This window comes from Crocodylus siamensis, chromosome 5 (assembly GCF_052110815.1).
Source record: "Crocodylus siamensis isolate JL-2025a chromosome 5, ASM5211081v1, whole genome shotgun sequence".
Lineage (NCBI taxonomy): Eukaryota > Metazoa > Chordata > Crocodylia > Crocodylidae > Crocodylus > Crocodylus siamensis.
The window spans coordinates 32,432,624-32,459,022 of NC_143399.1; the positions used below are offsets into that span (position 1 = coordinate 32,432,624).

The following is a 26,399-nucleotide window of genomic DNA, read 5'->3' on the forward strand; positions in this document are numbered from 1 at the left end:
GATTATCCAATGCATCTACCTGCGCAATTAATACAGAGGAATAAACTTCAGTGTTTATTGAGCCAGTTTATTGCTCCCAAGATGCTCCATTTGAATGTGTACCTGGGACTGCAGTATGTTGATCTGGTCAGAACAGCCCTGGCTGGCAAGGAGCCCGGAAGCTCAGCCTGCCAGCCTGGGGCTGCTCCAACCTGGCTCATTGTGCTGTGGAGGGGCTGGCTGGGGCACTAGGGTATTCCAGTGTGGGGCTAGCTGGCAGGCAGCCCTCCCACTGAAGTACCCTCATGCCCCAGCCAGCTGGGTCAGCGTCTACACATGGACTGCTACACATGGAAAAACTCTGCGGCAGGATAGCACTTGTAAATGCTTGTATTTACAAGTACTGTCCTGCATCAGAGTTTCTTATTTTCCTGTGACCTATTAGGGCCACATGTGGAGACCTTTACTGCAGAGCTAATTAGGGAGCTCCACAATAAATATCTCGTGTATACCTGCCCATTCAGTTTAATCAGCTTCCTGCCAGGTGATTGTGTCGTAAATTAATTGGTGGTTTGAGCAGCCTGAATGTGGTATGAAGCACAAAGAAAGAACCACTAAACTAAACCGAACTAAGAATATTAAGATCTAGGTTAGTACTACCTGGTCTTTGTGCAGGTGCCTAAAAGGAAAGAACGGTTAACTATTGTCTCTCTTCTTGGAGTACCTTAGTGATGGTTCCCATCTGTATGGCTCATATGGAGACATTGTAATTATTCGGGTGACAGATTTTCCACAGCATAAGTATGGTGAGGTGTGGCCCACAGAGAACCAGGACTGAGAGAAAGGGAGGTTGTTGACTAGAAAAGCTGCCAGGAATCCAGAGAAAGGAAAGGGCTTTTTTTCCCTCCTAAAATTATTATGTAAGAAGGCTTCTATAAAACTTTTCGTTCCCTTCCCGTTAGGAATCAGAATTTTAGGGCTGGTAAGTAAGGTTCTGTTGGAGGCAACTAATTTTAAAATGTATGGAGTACTTTTGGTGGTGGAAAGTGTAAAGGGATCATCTGATGTTGGGAAAGCATCCATTTCCCACCCTCGCTTGCTTAAAAGTTAAAATAGGTTTTTGATATACTTTTTGTTAAATTCCTCCAAAAGAGTTGTGTTGCTTTGTCAACTGCTGCACTCTAACACTGCAAAGACAAATTACAGTGCTACTTCACACAGCTTTACATCTCTTCTTATCTCCATGTGCTGATAGGAAAGTTTAAAGGCTCCAAAATGTGCAAAGCCAAATAAAGTTTTGTCTTCCCAAGTGTGCTACATCTGCTGAACATGCCCAATTCTTGGTTTCCTCCTGATTGAGACAGTATTCTGGTGAATTAGAACAGGATAGATACTTTGTATTGGTGTATGATTTTAGTTTCAGGAAATTATTGATACGAAAGGAATAACATTGTAAGTGTTCCTTTTTATAAAACAGAGGTACCTCAGCCTGTTTTAAAGTGCGAGGTTAGTCAGGCTTGGATATTTTCACTTGGGGTTCTCAGGAAAGATATCATTAGTCTTAACAATGCACCAAATACAGTTTTATTTCTGAAGAAAATAAAAAATAGATTTTTAGGCAAATTGTACTGAAAGCCTGTTTAATTCTTTGGTGTTCAGGAGCCCACTGAAATTTCCAGAACGTTGAAGCTGGATCATTATCTTAAAGCAATGGTTCTCAACTTTTTCAGTTTCAAGGTACCCCTCCATAACTTCTGAATTTAACAGCACCCATTTTGACAGCCAGTGTTTTACTGCCTCAGCTTACCTCAGTGGTTCTCAGATGGGTTGCTGCTGGTGCAGCCAGATCAAACTGCCCCTGAGCACCTTGTGCAAAACCAAATCAGGAAACACCTGCAATAGGAGTGGATGCTCTTGCCTGTGTATAGGTTTATCTGATAACCTAATGCAGGCAGAAGTGCCCACCCTTGCCACAGCCCTTTCTAGGCCACCCCCACATGCTCTTCCTGGAAACTCAGGCTCCTTCAAAAACAGGGCAATTCCATATGGCAATGGAAGTGACACAGCAGTAGTCTGGAAAAATATAGAAAACACACAGATGCATCTCCAGACTGTTACAGTAATACCACATCACCAGGTGAAACTATTCCACATGCCTGTTTCTAGGAAGAGTGTGCAGGACTGGACCAGGAAGAGCTGCAGCAAGAGCAAGTACTCCAGCCTGCATTAGATTATGCTGATAAATGCACTACAAGCAAAATTTAAACTGCTTCTACTGTAGCTGCTTCCCAGTCTGGCTCCATATCAGGCTATGGGGCAGTTTCACATGGCACTGATGGCACCTGCACTGTGGCACCCTTTAAAAGGGTCTCATGGCACCCCGGCTGAACCACTGTTGTAAAATTTGACCCTTTTCAGCTTAAGGAGTGCTCTTTAGTTTGAAGTAACCAAGCACTTACTGCATTTTAGCCTTTGTTCAAAAACAGTAAATGTTAACTACAGGAAAGTGCATTAGTATTCATTCATGGTGTTATTTTGGTGTATTGACTTAAAGATACTAAAGCCCATATATGTTTGCATTCTTTCCTATATTTATAATACAGCATAACCAGGAGGATGATCCCACCTTCCCACTAATAGATTCTAATGCGCAAATGCAGATTCGAAAGCGGATTGTACTTGAAAGGCTAAGAAAAGTGTAAGTATTTTTCTTATGAGTGAGCTGAAATAGAGCAGATATGTTCTGGACTTCATTAATCAGCACTTGATATAACAAGCACATTCTGAAAGTGTTCTGTGATCTGTCCGGACTAGTTGTTTCTGTATGGAACTTAATATGTAGGTTAAAAACTTGTCCTTAAATAGAATCAAGTTATTTTTTGAGATATTTGTGTCCGATATAGTTGCACGGGTTGTGAATAAAGACAGTCAACCTGATAACCCTTTCAGTTAAAAGAGAAGGGCCAGTTGGTAGGACACACTCTAAAAGGAACTTCCCGCTTTCTTAAGACAGGATAGCTCGTAATTGTTACATTTTCAGTTGGGTGTGCTGCTGCTCCACTGGTTGGAGGAGGACACAAATGTGGCAGTGTGATTGGCATTGTATTGGAGTTTTTTATGTATGTTGTGGGATGTAATGTTTATTATTTTAAAGGCACACGGTGCTTAAATCAGGAATTGTTTTACCTTGAAAACTAGTTAACTTCTTTTATTTTCTTTAAAACAGTTTCTTATAAATCTGAAAATGTAAAATATTTCTATTAATTTTAGTGCCCCAACACTTAAAGATCAGTCAAAGTTTTGTAGAACTTAAAGCTGTTTGAGGTAGGCATAGTGTCTTTGTCTTGCACAGCACGCCAAATATTGTTGTCATCAAATCAACAGTTGAGCAAGCAGTGCTTTAAAAACTGTTAAGTAGTTCAAGCAAACTCGTGCTAAAACAGTTTCTAATATGAATGGCTTGTGTGGATGGGGCTCACTTTATTTTTATTTTTTAAATACTTTTTCCTTCCTGTACTAGCTGTAAGCAGCCAAACTATATTAAAGCCTGCTTGATTCTTAAAACTGTTTCCAAGCATCAGTCCCTGCTCAATCTACATAAATGCATTGCATCTGAAAGAAGAAAGAGTACAACAGTCAAGGCTCTGTATACCATGACACTTAAAAGGGTTAGACTAGCAAGGTTTAAGACCATTTAAAAACTCTTTCTTGCAATTATCTAACAATTCCTAGGTAATACAGACAAGGAATAATAATATTCATTTAATGACTGTAGCTGAGGGTCCTTATTAAAAATATATGAAGAAGGTATAGTAATATTTCTTTTCACTCTGTGTCAGTATTGATGGGGTATAAACATGTAATCAAACTGCATTGTAGCAAAAACTGATAAATATTAACCAGTGATCCTGCAAAGTGTGAACTATAGACATTCTAAAATACCTGCTACCAAGAACAGTTGGAAATAATAGTACTGGATTATCAATCCATGCTTTTTTCCTAAGTTTTTTTTGTGCACTTATTTGTACTGAAGCTCCCAGTTAATTTTAGTTGAACTGTTTTTTATGCCTTTTGTATGGGAGAGGGGAAGGGAGAGAAGGGATGAAATACCTCCTTTTTTCCTTAATTTTTTAACAATTTTTGTCCCTGACAAATTTATAAAGTTTGCCGTAGAGTGGAGCATTGACAGTAGCGTGGATATCTCCTAAAAGACTTGTCTGCTCAATGAACAGCCATAGTAGGAACACCCCCCCCCCCCCGAAACGGAATAGAGAATAATACAGAAAATACCACAGAGCCCTTGAATAGATTGTACCTTATCTGGAATGCTGTGTACAAGATTGGTTTTCCCACCTCAAAAAGCACATTATAGCAGTGGAGTGGGTGCTGTCAAGGAAGATGAAGATGAGTGCAATTTCTGTCGTAAGAAGAGACCTGAAAGTGTGATAATTCTCCCTAGAAAAGTGATAAATGAAAAATGACATGATAAAACTATGCAAAAGAAGTGGTAAAGACAGCATAGTTCAGGAGTTTCTGCTCTTCCTATATTTTAACTCCAGATGTGGGGTGGACACTATCCAGTTTTAATGAAAAACTGATACTTCCAACACAATGTATATGGACCATGAGGGACACTGCTATGTGGTATCATAGAAGTAGCAGCAAGATGCAAAGAGACATTAGACATTTATGTGGATAGCCAGGATGTTCATTTGATGCTAAACTTCCGTAAGAGATAAGAGAAAAAATCATTCTCCGGGTATAAGCCACTATCTTTTTGAGGTTAAAATAAGACTTAAATGGCAATACTATAAGGTTTCCTGCACATGTGCCTGAATCATCTGCTGCTGGTGACTGTTAAAGACACAAGATTGAACTCATTGGGTTAGCTATTTCCTGGGCCAGTATAATGACCCTTTTTCAGGGAAGATGAATTTTTTTGAAAAACTTGAAGAAATGCATTTCACAATTTCTCATTCAAAGCTGTAACTTTGATGCCTCAAATTTAACTTCTAAATCTGTATTTAGGAACCTGAATAAATGGCCATTTGATCATCACTTCTCTAAGAAAACAGAATAACCCTTGTACAACCACATATTTCACTGGAGGCAATGGTAGTTTGGATGTTCAACTCCCTTTTAAAAAAAGCAGGCTACTTCTGGTTTGTAAAAAATTGCAAGATGCGCAATAGATAGCAGAAGTCTATGGCTCTTGTATCATTCATGCCACATTATGTTGTAATATAAACGCATATCAGAATCTTGCTTTAATGCTGCTTTCTCTTTCTCCAAGTTGCCTTATAAATACAGTTATTATCGTGAATAAGGTTTTTTGGCTGGGTAGTTCTTGACAGGAATACTTTACTCAGAAGTAGAGATTTTTGAGATGCTGAATGGTTTAAAAAAAAGAACTGAGGAATGCTTTGATGCAAGAGAATGTTAATCTCCTAAAAGAACAATAAAACTGACATGCAAGCTTTGTCCCTAGCTAAAATACTATAGTTCTAACATACAGTGATACCAGATTCTTGGGAACCTGACCATTATACCAATATCTTTAATTACCAACCTAGGTATAATAATGTTGTACCAAACTCTGTGCACAAAGTGGCTCACCTGCATATCTCACTGTTGTTTGTTTTCAGATTGATTTATTGCACTAGTACCAGTTTGACTTCCAACTACCAGCATAAATATTGATTGTCTATGCCTTTTTTCTTCTTCCTGTTTTTCATCATGTGATATTAAATTATTAAGACTGTTCTCTGCACCCAGATAATTCAGTTGCGTAGCTATCTGTCTTCCTCTTCTGAACCTAAATAACTCTATGAAAACAGATACTACTTGCTTACCCACTAAATCATGATAAGATTATAAGGTGGGTGCTAAAGTTTTAATTTTATGAGAAGTACAAATGCCATTTCTCTTTTGAGCAGATACCTCCTCAATATGATACATCTTTTTCTTGTATATTAAATTATTAGTATTAAAGTGTTAGCTTTTTTTATTACATTATTGAATCAAATCTCTTCTAGTTAAATTATTTCACTGTCTAAATCTAAATTAATATTTGAAATAGTTATGACCCTTTAGATTCCAGTCCTCCATGTTGTAAACAGAATTGCTTTTGTAAAAATGTCTTGCTGTAATGGGAATTTGAACTTAATTTGTAGAATGTAGTTGCTAAACAGCAGGTATATTATATTCTTTGTATTTACACTAACTTTCACTTGGGTTGTTAAGTACTAAATAACTCCTCTAATGGGTGAATCTGAAAGGTAAATTTACAGGCCTGATCTAAAGGACAGAGAAAACAATGAAAGTCCCTATCTTGACTTAAGTAAGCTTTGAATGAGGCCCTATTCAGGAGAAAATGCTTGTTGTTAGATAGGAAGATCTTACAACAAATATCCTTTTCCTTTAGATTGCCTGCAGTGCTGGGCCCTCTTCAGATTACACTAAGTGAAGTTTACACAGAATTAAAAAGTCTTGTCTCAACTTTTAGGTAAGTGTTGGTTTCTAGGGATTTTTCCTGGTTAAGTCACAGTTACTGTATCCACAAATAAAGCACAGAGGGGCCCACTGAAGATTTGCCAAATTCCTGCAGTAGGTCAATGTAGGTAATTCCCAGTGGACTGACAAGACAGCCCCATCACCTGCTTTTCTGACTGTGTGGGTCATCAGGAGCATTTATATTTTTTAAAAAGTAGGCCAGTGGACTCTAGAGAATGGCAATGAGTTCTTTAAAGACACTGCCATGCTGTCACCTCCTATCAAATGTGGACTTCTGAGACCTGTCACTTTCCCTTCCTCAGTGCCTGCTGTAGCTAAGCTAAGTGGTGTTTAATGTGATTAATTCTGGTTACCATCAGCTCCCTAAGAAACTGAGAAAATCAAGTTTGGCCCTTCCTGCTCCTGACTGAAGGGGAAAAGACAGGAAATAGAGCAAAGATCCATATAATTCATCACAAAGAGGTTTGTAGTCTGAAGTCTTTCTCCTTGGTCCCATTGAGCTTAGCAGCCTGAAGCATTGACAAAAGGCAGCAACACTAACAACAAATAGGAGATAAGGTGATAATAACAATCATTGTATGTGTCACCAGTTCTTTACTGCCTCAACATAGTCCCCACACCATGTGTGCCAGCAAGAAGTAATGGCAGTTACTAATTACCATATTTTCTTGCATATTACGTGCACATTTCACACCACAATGAGCTGGGGAAAATTGGGGTGTGCATTTATACAAAAAAAGGGTCTCCTCACAGCCCCAGAAATTTGGGGGGGTTGGTGGAGCAGTGGCAGCATTAATTACTGCAGCTCTGGGATGCTGAAGTAAGAGACTCTGGGTCTGGCCAAACAAGTGACTAGTTAGTGTGTGGACCCAGATTTGGCATGCCACCCGGTGAGTCCTGGATCAGGCTGTGCTGCATGGCCTGGTGCCAGCATACTAGGTCAAGTCCCAGCATACAGTCCCCAGCCCCAGAACCCGCAGACCTCTGGTACTTACCCATAAACTCCAAGGTGGGGGGAGGGGGAGTTTCCTTCTTTGGGTGCTCCCAAAGTAAGTTGCTTGTTATATTTGGGTGGTGTATTTTACTCAGTAAAATGCAGTATACGTAGCTTAGCACTGTTTCCAGACATTTTTAAATTGTTGTTCATTTGTTGTGCTGAACTGAACTGCCAAAAAAAGGTTTTAAAAGACTTTTTCTCATGTTAATTCATTTGGCCAAAGGGATTATTGCTTTGGTAAGTATAAGGCCAGTTCAGCTTAAACTCTGTTTTATTTGACATTTTCAAAGATCATGTAAGAAATAGAGCTAAGTAGTACAGTTAGTAGTAGTTCCCTAAATATGGACTCTTTTGTATGTGAAGGAAGAGGGTATATGATTTTGTTGGAGGAATAAAATTTTTAAAATAAAACCCTATTTTTAAACAAATTTTTTATTAACTTTGTGCCTGTATGAATATATTTACATACTTTTTGAATTATCTAGATTTATAGACAAGCATTAAAGTCTCCTTAGTCTGTTTGAAATCTCTAGAATGTTGAAACTGGTAAAGATTATACATCATGGATTCTAGCCAGTGGTACTTCTAGCCAGATAGTTAACTGTATGAAAAGCAAAAATGGGAGCCCTTAAGCAGAATTTTGTGTTAAGCTTTACTAGCCATTCAAACAAGAATGTGGCCACATCAGGCATTTGGGAAGGACCCATTGTAGAAGTGTCTAGGCACCAAAATAGACTACTTAAAAAAAATAGCTGAAAACGAATTGAGACTGATTCAGCTCTAGCTGATTAGGACTTTTACACAAATATGTTACCATCTTCATTATTATTTGTTAAGCCTTACTGGTAGATAATTCAAGTGAGCCTGTTATCATTAAATATGCTCCCCCAAGTATATTTTGCAGCACCCTAACAGCAATGCAGTTCTCAGATATGGTTCTGTTTAGTTTCAATGCTTTCTTGTTAAGTGGTTTAAATACTGCTTGTCATTTTATTTTAATATTGAACCTTTTTTGCAGCATCTCTTGTGAAGGGGTAAGTTGAAGTCTACTCGTGGCAAGTTTGATGCGGCTTGAATATGTCAGTTTGCCTGGCAGTTGGTTTTATTTAATTATATTTTGGGGATCACTTATTTTTGGTATTTGAAATTTTATTGTAGGGATCTATGAGTAGATACTTAATGTAAATATTTGGGATTTACTTTGTTGCTGCTGATAGCAAGATTCCGGAAAGTAGAAATATGGGATTGGGTCAGATTCTCTGTCTTTATTCAGAAGTCACTAGAATCAGTTCAGTCAGGTCTAAATTTCCCTTCTTCCTTTGTCCTATTGCCTGTTAAAGGCAGGAAAAATGTCCTAGGCTTTCCCCTTCTGATGCAGTAGAATCTGCTAGGAAATGCTACCTATGTGAATATTAGTCTAAAAATCCATGGTCACTGATATCAAGGTCCCATTGCTATAATGGCTTATGCACCAGTTTAAATTAACTCACAAGAGTTGTTTAATTAATTTTGCAGTGAATACTCAGTAGTGGGGGGTGAGGAAACAAAATTAAATATATAGCTGTGTTCACAGGGTTCAGGGCTTTAAATGCCACCAAGTATTTTAATAGGATTGAAATGCTAAATAAAATATGGGGACGGCACTGACATAAATCTTTTCTGCTTTGTGCGGTGGAAGATCTTCGGGCTGCGAATTTGCTCAGGACCCATCATAGGGGGATAAAACATGGTCAGAATATAGAAGAGTCCAGCTAAATTCAGTAGTTAGACTGAAAGGATAAAAGAGCATGTGGTGAACTAAGCAACAACAATTTTCAGCTCCATTGGTTTTTAAAGGAACACTTGCAGTTCAGCCTCCTTTGGGCAGCATTTTATTCAATCACCACTGCTGGGGAACACACTAAAGAGATCTCGGGAGACATTTTAGAATGGTTATAGTTCTTCCCAAGTAAAGTCCCTCTGTGCCTGTAAGCTTTTGTTACGAAAACTGAGATGTCAGATAACTCTCCAGAGTCTGTAAGGGCACTTTAAAGATCAAGAGAAAATTAGATATTTATATAGAAATCTAGGATAAATGAATAAGATAATGAACGTGATTTAAAAAAATGATCTTTTAAAGAATAATACTTCTTATTCAAAATCGATTGTTATGGCTAATAGAAGAATATATTTGAAAGTTCTTTTAGAAACTGCCTTTGACTTCAGAATTTCTTCCTTTCTGAATTTGTCAAAATTCTGAGCTAAAAATGTCTACATGGGCTCCTTTTTTTAAGATGGTTCTATCCTGTGTTCCTCTAAGGCTTTGTCTTGGCTAAACTCGCAGCAGGATGCAAGCATGTTAGCTCATGTATGTGAGTCAACATGCTTGAGCTGAAGTTTATCTTCCTCCCTTAGGTTTCAGCTTGACCAGAAAGCAAATGTTAAGTGTATACTCCCTGTTTTAAAACGTGTTGGCTAATGTGTTCAACAACAGATTTTAAAATAATTAAGACAAGCCCTTCATTCTAAATTTGTCAAACAGGGATCTCAATCCTGCAGTGAGATTCTCAAATATAGACCTGCAGCTTAGGGAAATGTCACCCAAGTCAGTGGCATTGCTTTTTAACCTCGTCAGGATAGACAAGACAAGGAAAACTGCCTTCTAATATGTTCTAAGTTGGTCAGTTTCAGACCTAGGAAAGCGTCTGTGCTCAGCATCAGTATGTGGTAAAGTACAGATTCCCTGCTCTCAAATACAAATAGTTAGGCCGAGCTATTGAATAGCATCTGACATTGCATCTTTAGATCCAGCCAAGATACTGCTAGCGGGATTCCCTTCACACAGACAGCAGGTCTACAGTAGTAGGTCAGACTAGAATTGGAACCATAGGTGCCTTAACTTAAATGCAGCTGGTTTGAGTTGCTGAATGCTTACACCTTTCACTTCAGTAAAGTATGCAAAATAATGAATGATACAGAAAAAGGAAATTGGAGACGTCTTTCTTTTTACAGTTTTTCCGTTATGCAAGAGAAAAAGAATGCTATGCAAATGGAAAAGCAGCAAATGGAAAATTGATAAAGGAATATTTTTTCACCCAGTGCATAATTGGCTTAGAGGATTCATTGCCACGAAAAACATCAAGGCCAAGTGCTTAGTAGGGTTTTAAAAACCGTATTTGACACTGCTGTAGATAACAGAGATCTTTATAATAAAAGGGATAACAAGTTTTGGAAGGGAGAGTACTACCTTCCTCCTAAGGGCATAAAGCAGTCTTTAGTGAGTGTTAGGAAGAAACTGCCTTGGTGCAGGTTATAGCTTACTGTAGTTTCTTGCCTCATGATAAACATTTGATACTGGCCACAATCCAAGAGTATACTGGATGGATAAGAGCAACTACTGATCTAGTATAGCAGTTTCTGTGTTCCTGTGTATTCTTTCAAGGGAACCCCTGCTTTTAGGAAAGTATCTGATGTCTGGAGACAACCTCCAATTATCAGTAGCTGGTTAGTCACTAGGCTCTGCTTGCACTAAGCAAAACTTGCTGAGCTTCTTGTTTAAAAAGTTGCAGTCTTTTCTCATGCTTTTTAGCAGAAAATTAGAACACCAGAAATTAAAATTGCAGGACTAAAAACTTTATTTTTAAAACATGTCTGCTAGTTTTTCATTCCCCACCCCCCCAATATGTTTACAAGATGGAACTCTAGCTTTTTCTCTACTGTCCAGATTGTTTTCAAAAAGCAGTTTTGGCAGAAGACAAAGCAAAGAATTGTTGAACCATTTTTACAGGGGATTTGCATTTGACTGTTGTCTGAAAGCTTTATTCTTCAGAGACACTTGTGTTGACACGCAGCTTGTTTTTGAAATCGGCTGCCCTTTCACTGCTCTTATTATTTAAGGCTTCACACTTGTAGGTTGCTTGCTTTAGTCTGATCTACCTAAAATGGCTTTTTAAATGCACAAGCTCCCTAGGATAGGTGTTGTACCAAAGGTTACTGCTTGTGGAATCTCGACTACTCATCCAATCCAGCGACAGTAGTGCATCAACAGATCTATATTACTGCATCCAGTAGGTTATCTGTCTCCTGACTACCTTCATTATAAATAACATATTGATGGCAATGACTAGTGTTGAGACCTTGCCAATCAATACTAACATTGAATAAGAGTTAATTGACACAAATAACTGCATCTCTCAGTTTGTGTACAAGAATGACGCCTTCTAGTACTTTAATCAATAATGGCCCCTTGTAGAGCATTGAAATAAAGCTGCTTTCTCCATCTGACAGTTTTCCCAGGTGATTTGGAGCTGTCTCTTCCATTGTGTCTCCTCATAACAGATTAACTGGAATGTTACATATGAATTGTCTGTCAACATGATTCCATCAGGCATTTCTTAGTAGTCTTTATCATTGTCATCAGTACTGAGTCAAGACCTTCAGACCTTGTTTTGTCTTATTTTCCAAGTAGAAAAATGTTACAATTTAGCAGATGTTGACTTTTTGTTGTTAAACACTTACTGTCTTTCATGATTTTAAAACAGTAATCAATACAAGTGAGCTGTTTTCTAAAAACTGATAATTTTATTAAAGGCATAGGAAGGAACAAATACTGATGGAGATGCACTGCTTTAGTAGTTGGTGATCCTAAAGTTGGTTATTTGAACTATAATTACACCTCTGTTTTAGTTGTAAGAATCTCACAAAGTTATTGAGGAGGAAATAAAACAGCATTATTTAAATCATTACTTTAAAAAACTCATTTCCCTACCTCCCACTATTGTAGGGGGCTAAAAGTAGGCAGTCTCTTGTCAAAGTGAACAGTAAAGGTTTACTCCTCAACTTATAGCTAGATATAAATGGAATGAAAGAATGAGGAGGTGAGCAACTGAAGTAAGGCTAGTGGAGATTGTAGATTTTATTGATGAAATCAATAGTCTCATATTCTGTATTCTTTTGTTTTAAATTTGACAAATAATAAGACTGTAACTTATTCCTGGCAAAGCAGCAAGTGCTTAAATCTTTCAGGTTTTTGTTTTGTTTTGTGTTGTTCCTTGTTTTTGTTTTTGGTAATCCTACACTGTGCACAGTGGAGAGCAGGAAGAATTACCATTCTTTTCACAAGCTCTCCCAGTGATTTCATATAGATGGGGAGAAAGAGATTTATCACAAATTTCTTTATTGAAAACTATTACATCCCTAGTTTAAAGGTTGCCATCTTTGTGATACACCTGTTTGGTCTGGAAAATGATTTATATAAAATATGGTTTATATTGTTTTGGTGACATATGAAGTAATATGTGCGGCTTAGCAACCATCCTAGTTTGTTATTCATTGAACACACCTGCGGTGTTCCTGGTTTTAAAATCCCTAATTTTAGATTATTGCCCAAAAAAGGGCCTGTCCTTACTACGTTCTACAGTTGTAATTTTGAAGGTACTTAAAGACACAGTAGTCACATTTAATTGATTTAAAGTAGGGGTGCACCAATAGAGATTTTTGGTGCCAATAGCCGATTTTTAAGGAGGCATATCAGCTGATACCAATCCGATTTCCGGTACCAGCCTAGCAGCTTGGAGAGCTGTGTGCAGCTCGTACATGTGGTGTTGTGGAAGAGGAGGGGAGGGGGGAGGGAATGGATGGGGGAGTGCAGATTAAGGCCCCCCGCAGTGAGGGAGGAGTGGGGCTAGGGCTGGGGCAGGAGCTGGGGCAAGTGCTTTCCAGGTGGGGTGGGTGTGGGACAGTGGCTGATCTGGTGCTCACCTGCTTGTCTGGTGGCTTCCACTGCTGCTTCTGCCGCTCGTCTGAAAGGACATGGGGGTGCCCCTCGATCTACATGAATTGGGGAAGGCTGGGAAGAGACCCATGCAGTCCCAGCCTCAAGTGCCCCGCCCTGTGCAGATCTGGGGGCATCTCCCACCCCATGTCCTCCCAGATGAGCAGCAGGAGCAATGATGGGAGCTGCTGGATGAGTGCTGGATCAGTGGCTCCCGGACAAGCAGCGCACAGCAGCAGGAGCTGCCCCTCCCCACACCCTCTGGATGAGCTGTGGCTCTGTCCTGCTCCCACCCCAACTGAGCAGCACTTGCCCCAGCCCCACTCCTCCTTCACCACAGGGGCCTTGATCTGCACCCCCATGCCTCCTCCCTCCCCCCTCCCCTTCCACCAAACCAGACTTACCAGTTGTGCATAGCTGTCCAAGGTATCAGGCTGTGCTCCTCACTGCCTGTATACTGTGGTGCAATGGTGCATACACACAGGCATTTAAATTATCCACCAGATCAGGCTGATTTCCGATATGATCAATTTTCTTTATATTGGTGCCGATCCAATATTGGACTGATGTATCGGTGCACCTCTAATTAAAGGTAATATGGTTTACTTCATCACAGCATTTTTTTGCCATCACAGCAGTGTTTACGTCTTTTTACATCTGCCATGCTTCATAGTCATGTTTAATTGGTGCACTGTGAGGAAAATCTTAGTAGTTACCTGGAAAATGAGTAACTTCAAGGAACCAGTGATATAGTCTGTGATGGTAATACAGATTGAACCAACCACCTGTCCAGAACACCTGTGAGGATGTTTCAGAAAGTAAGAGCAATTCTGAAATAAAACTATTTTGTATGTAATGATCATGTACTGGACCATATCACTTCCACACATTTGTAAGTGATGGGTGCATTTGACAGTGCCACCATCAGTGTTCACTGCTGCTGTGTAGTTTCGATTCATAGCACAAAGAATGGGTTAATTTTGAAATTGCTTTTACTTTCTGAAACACCTTTGTATATGCCTCTGAATAAGTGAAACATAATTACTTTATTTGGTCTCTACCAGTTTATTTGAATGCTTATCAGGAATAGTTTCTTCTGTTGCAATGTCTTAGGACAGTTTCAGCCTCAGTGAATGCATCTACACATGCACTTCTCTGCAGTTGACTAATTAGCTCCACAGTAAAGTCACTGCCTACACATGTGCTGGTATTAGGACATAGTAAATTAATTAACTCTGCTGTAGGATAGTATTGGCTGAGACAGTACTATGCTATGGCAGAATAATTACATTGCTGAAATGCAGGTGTAGACTGATTGGAGTTGGCTGGAACGTGAGTGTGTTAAAGTATGGGGGCTGCCTGCCACCTAGCCCCACCCTAGCACCTTTGTGCCTCAACCAGCCCCTCCACCACCCAATGCCACCACCTGGAACCTGGGGTTGACCTCCCCACAGATCCCCTGCCAGCCCAGGGCTGCTTCTCCCCAGTTCAAATTGCTGCAGTCCCAGATACTGTTCAGGCGCTGCGGCTGGGAGCAACTAACTCCAGCGCAAACGTCACTAATTTATCACATCACCTGAATGACATACGTAGATGCACCCAGTGGTTATATTTCTCTCCCCTTACAGTACTTACTTGTAGTGCCCCACAAGGCCACATCCTCCACACAATATCTATATGAAGTCACTGGGGGAGCTTGTGAAACAGTAAGAACTGAAACATTTTATGCATATGATGCTCATCTCCTTCAACTCAGGCCATCTGTCAGCTCTCCCAGTGCTTTGTGGCAATGAAAATGTTTAAAATGATCCCCGGCAAGATGGAAAGGATGCTGGTTGCAAGAGAGAAAGCACTTTTAGGAACATATCTCAACAAGATAGATCTGTGATGGATGGCAACTTCCTGTTCACTGTAAAGATCAGTATACAGTGCTCTTAGAATGCTGAAATAGTGACAGTGCTGTTCACTGCCACCCATGGTCTTCTGTAAAACTATACCCCCACGCCCCCATCATACCCAAATCTGACCATAGTAACTCATGGATCTTTACCTTTGGCCTTGATTTACTGCGGCTTCATTATATCTAGGACTGAAGCTAAACCACTTAAAAGCATCCATTGGTACTTAACGCAGCAGCCCGTGTGTGTAGAAGAATGGCCCTAGCTTTCTGAAAAACTGTGTATCTTTCTGCACCCATGACCTCTGACAGTTATTCTAGATGTGAAACAACAGGAGGAGACTGCATGTGGGATGCCGAACTTCCATTTGAACTGGATTAAGATTTCTTAGCTTTCCCACTGGAGATGAGCTTGGACTTGACTGCATTGAAAACTAAATGTAAAATCTGATTTCTTTGAATTAACCTTTTATCTCTCAGTTCACTGGCACTTGAGAGGGCTGGGCAGTAGGTGGGAATTCTGCTGCTATTACAACAGATGGAGAGGAAAAGGGGTTTTTTTTGTATTTGTGAGCTAGATGATGTGGTGCTAAAGGCCATGTAGCTTATAGTAGATAGATATTGTACAGTACTATTAAAAATACTCATAATGAATCAAATGCTGATATTAGCTATTTCATTCTTTTCTTCATTTTCCAGTTCTATATGCATTTCAAAATGTGGTATTTAATACTCTCATTTATTTTTCAGGTTAACAAACGTAAATATTATTCACAAAATGCCTGAATGGACCCTGATTGCCATTGTATTGTTATCAGCGTGAGTACTCTCTAACATGCAGCTACCCTAACTAATCTATAATATTTATGAAAAGGTGACCTAAGAAAAAAAAAAGGTAATTTTTGTGTGAGGGATTTTAATCAGTTTAGAAACTATGCTAGATGCAAAATAAATATGTTTTTCATGCAAATTAAAAATAAAGAACAATTCAACATTTGCATCTGTGACATTAGCAATAATAAATATTAACTTGGGAATTATGAGAAGTTAAAACACAAATCCCTATAGATTTTGAGTCATATTTCTTTTTGTTATTCCTTAATTTTGCTTTGAATTATCTTTTGACTAAGCCACAAAAAGTAGTCTTTGTGCACTGTTATTAGGTGATGTATGTACAATAACAGACTCTTGGAAAATAAGAAAACACCTTATAAAATATTAAAAGATATGTTCCATTACTCAATACGATTTTTTTCTTTTTTAAAGAATTTCCTTTTTCCTGCTAAAAGAATCTGTGTTTACCTTTAGAAATACCATTGTCTTGGATCTCAAAACAGTATTTCGTTAGTATATTGAATGATAATTCAAGTATACCCATTTAACACACAGAAAATTATTTGACAGGCATAACTTCAGGGCATTTTTAATTATCCCCCAAAATGTATTTTAATATACTTTTATGTATCATATAAAATTCTTATATTAAATTGCTATATAATTTTATTTTATACTATGTGAAATGAATTCTTAAATAGTTTTTTCCTTAAAATCTGTTTTCATATATTTCTTCTCAACATATTTATGTGTGAGAAGTTCCAGGTAATAAAAACTATAGTCATGTAAATTAGGTGACCTCTCCTCTGACATTTTCTACTTTAATGTTCAGGTTCAAAGTTAAATAGAGACAAAACTGTAAACTTTATAGTGTTCTAAAACAGACTTTTCCATTACAAATTCATATTAAACATTTAACATTAGTTCACCTTTTAAGAAATCACTGGTGGTTTCAAACAGTGTCAGACCCTGCCTTTCAGTGGGGTTAAAACCATCAAGCAATCTTTGTATGTCTTTCAGCTTGAATTACAAAATTGCAAAAATCTTATTTCAGAAACTGTTTATTACCGCACTGCTGCTTCTTCTTTTGGGCTTGCTGGGTCACTGGAGCCTGTAGGACAGAGAAGTACTTACCAGACATTCACAGGTCAAGAAGTGTTGTGGGCCAACCTCATAGCCTCCCCAGTACTGCACTTACTTTCTTTGATATTACTTCAGTCTGACACATTGTTCTGGCTTTACTGTCCCAAGGAAGGCTATACCAGTAGGCATTAGAGTAGGCTTCAGCGAGCCCTACATCTGTGTCACCCAGCTAGATACTGCTCAAATGATTCATTAAATCAGAACACAGAAAGTAACTTTACTTGAATGCCTTAGTATAAATTTTTTATCAGCTGTAAGAACAAATCTTTTGTCATTTTTACTATATACCTGTATGGTTGAATTGGTAATTTGTGAAATGGATCTTATGCATTTTTCAGGCAGTATATTTACATTTAGTGGAATAGCGAGTATTTTGTTCACAAGTGAAAAACATGGTTTTGGTTACCTGCTACCTATAGTGCTAATAGTGAATCCTAAAGGTTTATGATTATTTAAATTTTGGCAGGCAGTCTTTTCTGCAAAGTCAGAAGTCAACAGTCAGGGCATTTTCTGCTTTCTAGAAGCCTTGTCTTGAAATAAGAATCCTAGTAGAGATTAAAATCTCATTTTAACTTTATTCCAGTGAAGTCAAAATGAAAAGCCTCACACTTTATTCCTCCTGTACCTAGTGGATTATGATGCTTGTCATCAGCAGCTGTGTGGTCATCACAGCCCCAGGAAAGACTCTATGTAGTCCAGGCTGGGAGGCTGCTGAAACCAACCCTCCCTTACCTCATGGATAGAAAGAGGACTTTTACAAGCATGTAATCTAGCAGTGATCTGGCCCCATGATTGAACAGTAGCCATGTTATTTCTAAAGCCAAACAATGGGCTAGCATTAGCAACAACTTAAGTTAATTGTTTATATCCCACACTTAAATTTATGATTATATCATGAGGGCTCTTAATGTAAAAATAACGTGGGGTATCAGGAGAAACAAAAATATGAGTAAGGGGATGTCAAGACTACACATCAAAATAACTGTTAGGGTCCCAAGAGTGGGGTGTATATGTCTTTGGAGGGGTAGGGGGACAAGGGTTGTTTAAGTAACAGAGCTCTATTTCATGCAGTAGATACTTTTGCTAACATGACTTGTTAATTCAATAGTGGATTTTTTGGTTCATTTTCAGAATATCCTTAATACCTTCTGGCATCTGTAAATTCTACTTTGCTTTTGGCCAAGTTTCTATTCTTATTGGTGTCTTGAATTTTAACAGGATGTAATTACTGTTAGTACACCATTGCATGACATTCTCCTTCATTTGTTTAAAGTAAGTGAGTAATACATGATCACTGTGTATCAAATATAAGATATTAAGTTAGTAGCATGAACTCTCTGTGGGACATCTAGATTCATACTAAAAAGATGCTGCAAAAAGGGATGGCCAATCTGAAAATCCAGCCTGAGGCATTTGCATCTTATTTATTACATACAAATATGCTGTATTTCTTAAATGTGCTTCCTTAAACTAAATTTAGACATCCAGTGAAGAGATTGCATTCAGGTATCTTTAAACTCTTTCTAAGATTAAGTAGACTTTTAAAATCGACTTTCAGGCCAAAAGTCTTGTTTAGTAACTTAAGTTATGATTGCTTGCAACATGGCCCTGTCTGAACATTTACTTTCTGAATTTTATGTTTTAGCCAGCTGCTTTCTAATGCAATGTAAAATACAATACTGAATGGTGGAACCTCTTCCCAAAAGGTCTTTGCTTGATCTCAAATGAAGTGGATAAATAGATACATATATGGTATTTCAAGAAAAAGAGTGGAGAACAAAGTATAGAAGATTAGTTGCCACACAAGCATGGACACTTGCTGTTTTTAGTGTATACCCCTGGTACAGACTAATGGAAAGCTTTCAAGATATTCTCAAAAACATCTGCTTTCATCTTATTTATCTGAACTGGTTGGTTCCAGTGAACTGTGGTCAGTTTTATCTGCAAAGCCTATGCAGCATCCCCCTCCCCACCTCCCCTCAGGCCCCCGCCTCTCCCAAAAAAAGCTTTAGCGCATTTCAGAATGTTCTGGGATTAGCGTATAAGCGTCAGGATGCAGTATTTAAACTCAACATGATGACAGTCGCTAAACAAAAAAACATCTTTAGATGTGTGCAGCCACTTTAGGTAAATGTATCATGTGGAGATGTACTCTAGAGATTTGCTCTCTGAAAAATGATGGCAGTACACGAACTGAAGAATCTGCATACTAGTATCTGTTGTTATTACTTTGCAAGCTATAGCCTATCTATTGCTTAAAATTGAAATCTATACATTGCTTCCAATGGGCTTCAGTTATTGATAATTCTGCTGAATTTGTTTGAACATTGCAATCTTTATATGTGAAAATTTAAAAGATATTTAACACAAATATCTTCTGCGCAATGCCAAAGTAAAGTAGTTCCCTTATTCTGCAGATTGGTTTTTCTGTGATTAGGTAGTCATATTTGTTTAGTTTAATGAAAAACGTAAGCTTTTAGTCCTGTTACGTCTGTAGAGTCAGTGCACCTTAGACAAACAGCTGAAAGCTATTTTGGTTAACAGTCTTGCTGCTGATGGATAATGAGCCAAATTCCAACTAGGAAAAAAAATTCTGTTAAAATGGATCTTGTTGTTGTTCCTAATTTTAATCGTTTGACAACTAAGAGTTTAAAATGTTCTTTTGCTTTTTCCTGATTTAAGGACAAATTAATGCCACAGTGCCATCTCTACAGCATAATTTTTCGTCATTCTGATTTACTGTGTTAAAAACCCCAACTTTTTCTCCAAGTTATGCTAAGCAAATGTATGTTTTCTTCCATTTTTCTCCTCTTCTTGATTAATGGATTATAACTGTTTTCAGTTAACAAAATGCAGTCGATTTTTTTTTTTTTTGATAAACAGATCTTACTGCTACTTGCCTTATAAGCAGATTCAGTTCTGCTTATTCATCTTAAATCAGTAGTCTTTACTGTACTTCCTTTTAACACTGTTCAGATATTACTTGGGGAAAATATGTGCAGCACAGAAACTTATGCAGGTAGGGCTTTTACTTTTGCTAATTATGGATTTAATTGTGAAGTATAGCCTTCATTAAGTTAATTAGATTAATCTTTATTAAAATAAGTACAAAAAAGAAACTAGAAGTTAACACAGTTTGGAAGAAGGAGCAGTTGCTTTTTCCCCCCCTAATGTAAGTGGCCTCACTTGTGGTCTGGGAAAAAGATTTACGAATTGTATTCTTATGCATAACTGCAATCTAAATTTAAATATACAGCTAAATTTTTTTTAATTCAGCACTCCCAGGAGACTTCTAAATGTGCCATGTATGATACAAGGCTCAAATATATTTAATATGCAGCCTTCCCCTGTACATTTTATGGAGACATAAATAAGTTTATCACTACTTTAAGGTATCATCATAGTCACTGGCTTCATCAGTCAAGGAGAAGAGCACAGGATACCTTCTAGAGCTCCTGGTGGCACAGGTAAATGTGTCCAGGTATAGACTGCATTTTCTTATGCACCCATTAGTTCTGCTACTCAGTGCAGGAGAAAGGTGGAGCCATGGCCTCCTTTTAGATGTCTTGAACCTAAAAACTATCTTGGAGGGGAAAGCTAATGTGTACATGCATGCAGGAATGCAGGACCTGTGATCTAGGGCTATGTGAAGCTTCAGTCCCTGATTCTATTCGGCTCAATTTGGTGGCCAAATCTCTGAATGCAAATTGAATCAGAGGACCTTTTAATCTTTCCAAATCGAATCGGAACCCTCAGAATCAATTTGAAAAGATTCAGACATAGACACAGCTTTAAATGTTTTTTTCTACATACCTCTAGGTAGCAGGGGCTTGTGAGTGTGGTGCTGGTGCATATGGAGTGTCCCACAGAAGCGCAGGGGTCTCCCCAGCACGCTTAGCAACAGACCCAGAAGTGGACCAGAAGCACATCCGGGTCCCCCAGGGAACTTGCTGGCCACTCCCACCCCCACCTCGGCAACTGGTGCTTCCTGGGTCTAGGGGGGTACCCGGTTTACCCCTGCAGGTGACCGCTGAGCCGGCAGGCCTGCTTCCAGTCCACTTCCAGGTTTGCCTCTGAGCGTGTGGAGGGCCCCCCCACACTCCTGTGGGACACTCCATGTACCCCAACATCACAGTGATCATGAGCTGACCTCAAGGTATGTAGAAAAAACTTAAAAGTTGTGCCTATTCTCTGAATCAGCATCGAATCTTTGGATTTGGCCAAATTGAATCAGGGATAGTGATCTGAATCAACAAATCAAATCAGAGTCCCTGATTCGGGCCAAATCCAAATCAAATAGGGCCTGTTTTGCACACCCCCACTGTGATCATGTCACACTCTGAGTGTGAGAATTGCATGCAAGGAAATGAAGTGGCAGCTAGGTCTTAGCTCTGTGAGCTACATAGTAGCTTATGATCAGACCCTCCAGTTTGCCCTCCTTAACTACCAAAAAAAGAAAAAGAAAATTCTAGAGAAGAGAAAAATACAAAACTGTATTTTGCTGGTCAGCACGTTTCATAGATTTCATAGACATAGGGCTGGAAGGGACCTCAGAATATTATCAAGTCCAGCCCCCTGCCCCAGGGGCAGGAAGTCAGCTGGGTTCATAGGATCCCCGCTATGCTATGGAGCTTCTGAATGGAGCATCCTAAGGAAAATTTAGTTCACCTTCATCTTCCCTTTTATTTTAATCTACAGGCCACAAGTACAGTACAGAAGGTGCAGTACTTTCCTCTGGCATCTCATTTCTGTCCCCTGTGTAAGATATTGCTCAGGTTTTTATACCAGCTGTAGTCCTAGCCCTGTCCTAAGGACACTGTACAAAATTGTCAGGAAGTTTTGTCACATTGACTCTTGCCCTTTGGCAGAATGAGTCGTCATGTCATTTTGAACTTCATGCTACTGTTAACCTCAGCAGTAAAAAACCTGCTAGTCCCATTTAGGAAAATAAGTAGGAGTTATATAATATTCTGAATGTTTAGTTTTTTATTTATTGATTTTTTTTTTTTTAATCCTTGTAATAGACCTCATTGTTTGCTTTTGCTTCCTCTAACTGTAATATGCTAGTTTACTGAAACAGTATGTGTAATTGCCCAAGAATAAAAATAAACCATATATGCCATAAGTTCAAAAAATTATGCCATAAGTTTCAAAAAGCTTTTTTTTCCACCCTTTTTAAAACATGAACTAAGCTGCACTGTAGTGTATCTAGTTGTGAAGGAAAACATGATGTTGCTGTTCAATATATTATTCTATAATGCAGAGATCAAAGCTGTTAATAGCAGGATTTAAACTTGGCATTAATCTTGGGTACTTTGGGTTCACCCGCTGAGCAAACTTACTGTAGTATCATAGGGTGAATTACAAAGCACTAGCTTTATTTATAATGAGAACATCCCTTTGAAAATGTGCCTGCTTCCTTATTAATGCATAATCTTCATACATTAAATGCAAACATTTTTATCATTGAAACATAACCCATCTGTTAGAAAAACATACAAGTTTGAAAGATTGTGACAAATGCATTCAAAGCTTTAATTTTATCTCTACAACTTTCTAAAGAACATTTGAGTTTACTGGAAACCTACCATGTGAGTTTCACTGATGTTAGAATTTTCATAGAATGTAAATCAGTGTTGAATCTGGCTTACGTTTTCTGAATCAGGCAGAAAGTCTTAAACAGTGGCCCAAAGCTTGGTAAACTTTAGCTTATTCCCCTTTTTAGACTGAGGCCTTATACAGACATTCAGTTAATCCTGGGAGAATTTGGAACAACCAAGGTTCAGTCACTCCCAGGAGAGTTGCACCTGGGAAAGTGAATATCTGTACATGCTGAAAGTTATTCCAATATAACTATGCTAAGGGAGATACAATTTAGTTCTCCTGTTCTATTTAAAAGCAGTATAACTTTTTGTGGGTATTCAGAATATCAACTCTTGATCATCTGCATTAGCACTGCATTTTTTTATGCTTCTTTGTTACTTATGGTGGACTTCATGGGCCCAGGTAATAAAAAGGGACCATCTAAATAGGCAACATTTCATCAGTGGAATTCTGGTTTATTTCTGTCTTGTCACTGTTTAAAGTTACAGATACGATATCACCAGCACTTTTGCCTTAACACTTGCATGGATTTATTATAAATAGAAGACTCTTTCCTTTTGTCTCTGAACACTGTTGCAGAATCCTGCTTCCTTTTAAAAATAAAATTATGATGTTGAAAACAAATATAGTATTTTTTCTGGTTCCTGACCCTGACTTTCTGCTTTTGCTTAGACTTGGGTTTTGGATTTCCCTATGGATTTGTCTTCTGGTTCTTAACCCCTAGCCTGGCTCTGTGTTCTGACTTCAGCCTGTGGATTTCTCCTTGGACTTTGTAGCACAGCTTCTGACTTTTCAGATCCTGACCCTGGCCTGTGTTTTGGGTACTGCACAGTGATTTCTCTTTGAACTTTGTAATTTGGCTCCAGGGTTCTGTCCCAGCCTCTGGTCCCCCAACCACCCCTTGGTGGCCAGATCATTAAACCAAGCCACCTACAACCTGATCTGTAACATCCGCAGGCTGAGTTCAGCCCACCAGTCATATGTTTGACATATCTCTGATCTATAGGGTTTCTTCTACCTAGTCATTTATTTGGTACAGTACATGAGACTTAACACTAGTTCAGATAAACCATTTGTCTGATCCAGTATGGTCACTGCTTTTTTATTCCTAATGCAGATTGTTTAAATCAGAGAGTAAGTTGGACAACAGAGGGTATGGCACTTTTGAAATATGGGTGTTTTATGTTAGTGAAAACAAGGAAAATTATATTGCCTCATTAGGGAGGGAAAGGAATACATGCTATGGATTAAAACATGATATACAAAGTGTATTTCTGGAAAATGGGATATGACCAAGATATTAGAAATGTAGAAGGTCTGTTTTAGAATGCATGGAATCCAAAAGGGCAAGTGGCTTTCCTTGACAGGCAGGATATAATTAGAGCAAACAAATTGCAGATGGAAAGGCAGGTAATAGTTTAGTAGACTTCTGTTTACTACTGTTTACTGTCTAGTAATAAGACTAAAGAGATTCAATCTTCTTGAATTTAGAAACCAACATGTGGTAGGTTATCACATATTCCCCTGTAATGAAAGCACGTAAAATTACAGTATATATTTTATTCATCTAAAACTGACAGTATCCTCTTTTATTAATTATAAAGATGGAGCTACTGCTGTTTACATAATGAATACCCAAGTAGGGTGTTTTAAAATAATGTATGTGAGAGCAGTGGAAACAGTTTTATTTCATAACCTCCTCTCTCATCCCCTCACCCCATCCCCAAGTCTCCAAGGAAAAGCTTTGGAGGCTTTTCCATTAGATTTGGAAGGTGACATAACTAACCAACACTTTGAAAAGTAAATCATGAAACTGCAAAACATTTAAGCATTAGTTAACTTTATTAAGTCATTGGTTTCATTAGAAGTACTTGTGAGCGAAGTTGTGCACATGCTTCAGTACTCAGAGCACTGATTCTCAACCAGAATGCTACAGCGTCTTGGCATGCTTGAGATCCTTTTGAGGTACTGTGGAATGCTATGCAGTATTAGCACTGTTAGGTGTGCAAACATGATTCTTGGGATAAACCCTGGTGGGTGCATCCCCACATGCAGGAGTGCGTGTTTGCCATGGCACAAATAGCAGTGGCATGTATTTGTGCTGCTGCTTTGTGCCCCAGGGTAGCCCCCTGCATTTATACTCTGGAGCATGCCAGATTGTCTCAGGTGGGGTAGGGGAGGCTGGGGCCAGCACCTTTGTTGGCCCTAGCAGCCTTACCTGGGGGTCTGGGAGCCTCCAGGGGCAGCAGCAGTGCCGATCCAGCCACACAGAGCCCAGCTGGCAGTCAGAGCATGGCTCTATACATCTAGACTCTGTTTCTGGCAGTGCATGCTGCTTTTTGCGGCTTTTTTTTTTTAATATATATATACCGGGACATCCCAGTATTTTGGCACCACACTGTAAATTTGCAGTGCAGAGTACAGTTGCATGTTCACCGTTTGCAGTGCCACAACCACACATGTATGCTTGACTGGATGCACCCATGGAGTTCAAATAGGAATCCATCACATTAAAAAAAATTCTGACTTCCTGAGTTCTCTGCAACAGTGGCTTGCGCGCTCTTCTTTCTTTTTTTTCCAAAGTCCAAAAATGAGTGAAAACTAAGAGCTGGCATTGTAGTAGGGGTGCCTTAAGTCTAAAATGGTTGAAAATGACTGTCTCAGAAATTTGGGGGTTTAGTAGATTGTTTCCTATCTAGTAGGAATTGTATATCTTCTCCAGAAATAACAGCACAGGAAATTATCTTTACATTTGTCTGGAGAAGCTAAAGAAACTTGAGACAATCTTACAATAAAATGAAGTGTTTCTTAGAAATAATTTGAGATTAATGTTTTTAGAGGGAATAAGGAGTTCTTAAATGCAACTAAATGCTTCCTTTCCCTTTTTAGCACTGTATTTCAAGTCTGGTCTTTAATACCTACCCATTGCATTGCTTTACAAACAAATTTAATAGCATCCTACGCATCTTAGATATGGAGAAACTGAGGCAGAGTGAAGTGAATTGTCACGGTCACACAGCTAATGAGTGGTGAAGCTAGAAATGTAAGAGAAGTGGTAAGGTTTCCAAGGCCAAATATTTAGACCTACTCTAAACAAGTGTTAGGGAAAAATTAAAGCAGCGTGTGCATTAAATCTCTTTTTACTACCACCAGTGGGGCTGCAAAAGTGTTCTCAAAGAAAACCCTCTTTGAGAGCCCGAGGACTAAACGAACAGGGATTTTGTAAACAGGGAAATTTAGTCAGAAAAATACTGATGTGCATATATTTCACGTCTTTTTGACTTTGGACATATTTAGTGGTAAGTCTATTCCTGGCTTAGCTCTTTACTCAGCTGCAGTATTATCATAGTATTATTATTATTATTCCAGGTGTTTGATTTGTATATTCGTCTGTGGGATAGATAATCAGATTATCATGTTAGAAAGTTCTAAAACTAAACCATGATCAATTTTATGATCGTAGTTTCCATAGTAACTGAGTGCAGGTGAGTACATTTATAAAGTCAAGTATTGATGAGTTATTTACCTAAGTGGATTGCTTTATTTCTTCCACTTGTGACAACTGTATATCTGAATTAATCTTTACCAAAGACTTTTCCATAGCATTCATATATTCTTTAGTTGTCATTGCCTGTCAATTCTCTCTCATTCATTTCTGTGGTACCTGTTTATGAAAGAGT

General features: G+C 38.6%; 1 protein-coding gene across 1 annotated transcript in view; it reads left to right on the top strand.

Moving 5' to 3' along the window:
* The window catches only part of RPAP2 (RNA polymerase II associated protein 2), a 70,688-nt gene that overhangs the window by 14,085 nt on the left and 30,204 nt on the right, over positions 1-26,399 (top strand). The window contains exons 9-11 of the mRNA XM_090048982.1: positions 2,583-2,677; positions 6,404-6,484; positions 15,889-15,957. Coding sequence (XP_089905108.1) covers positions 2,583-2,677; positions 6,404-6,484; positions 15,889-15,957 — 245 coding nt within the window. The remainder of the gene's footprint in view (positions 1-2,582; positions 2,678-6,403; positions 6,485-15,888; positions 15,958-26,399) is intronic.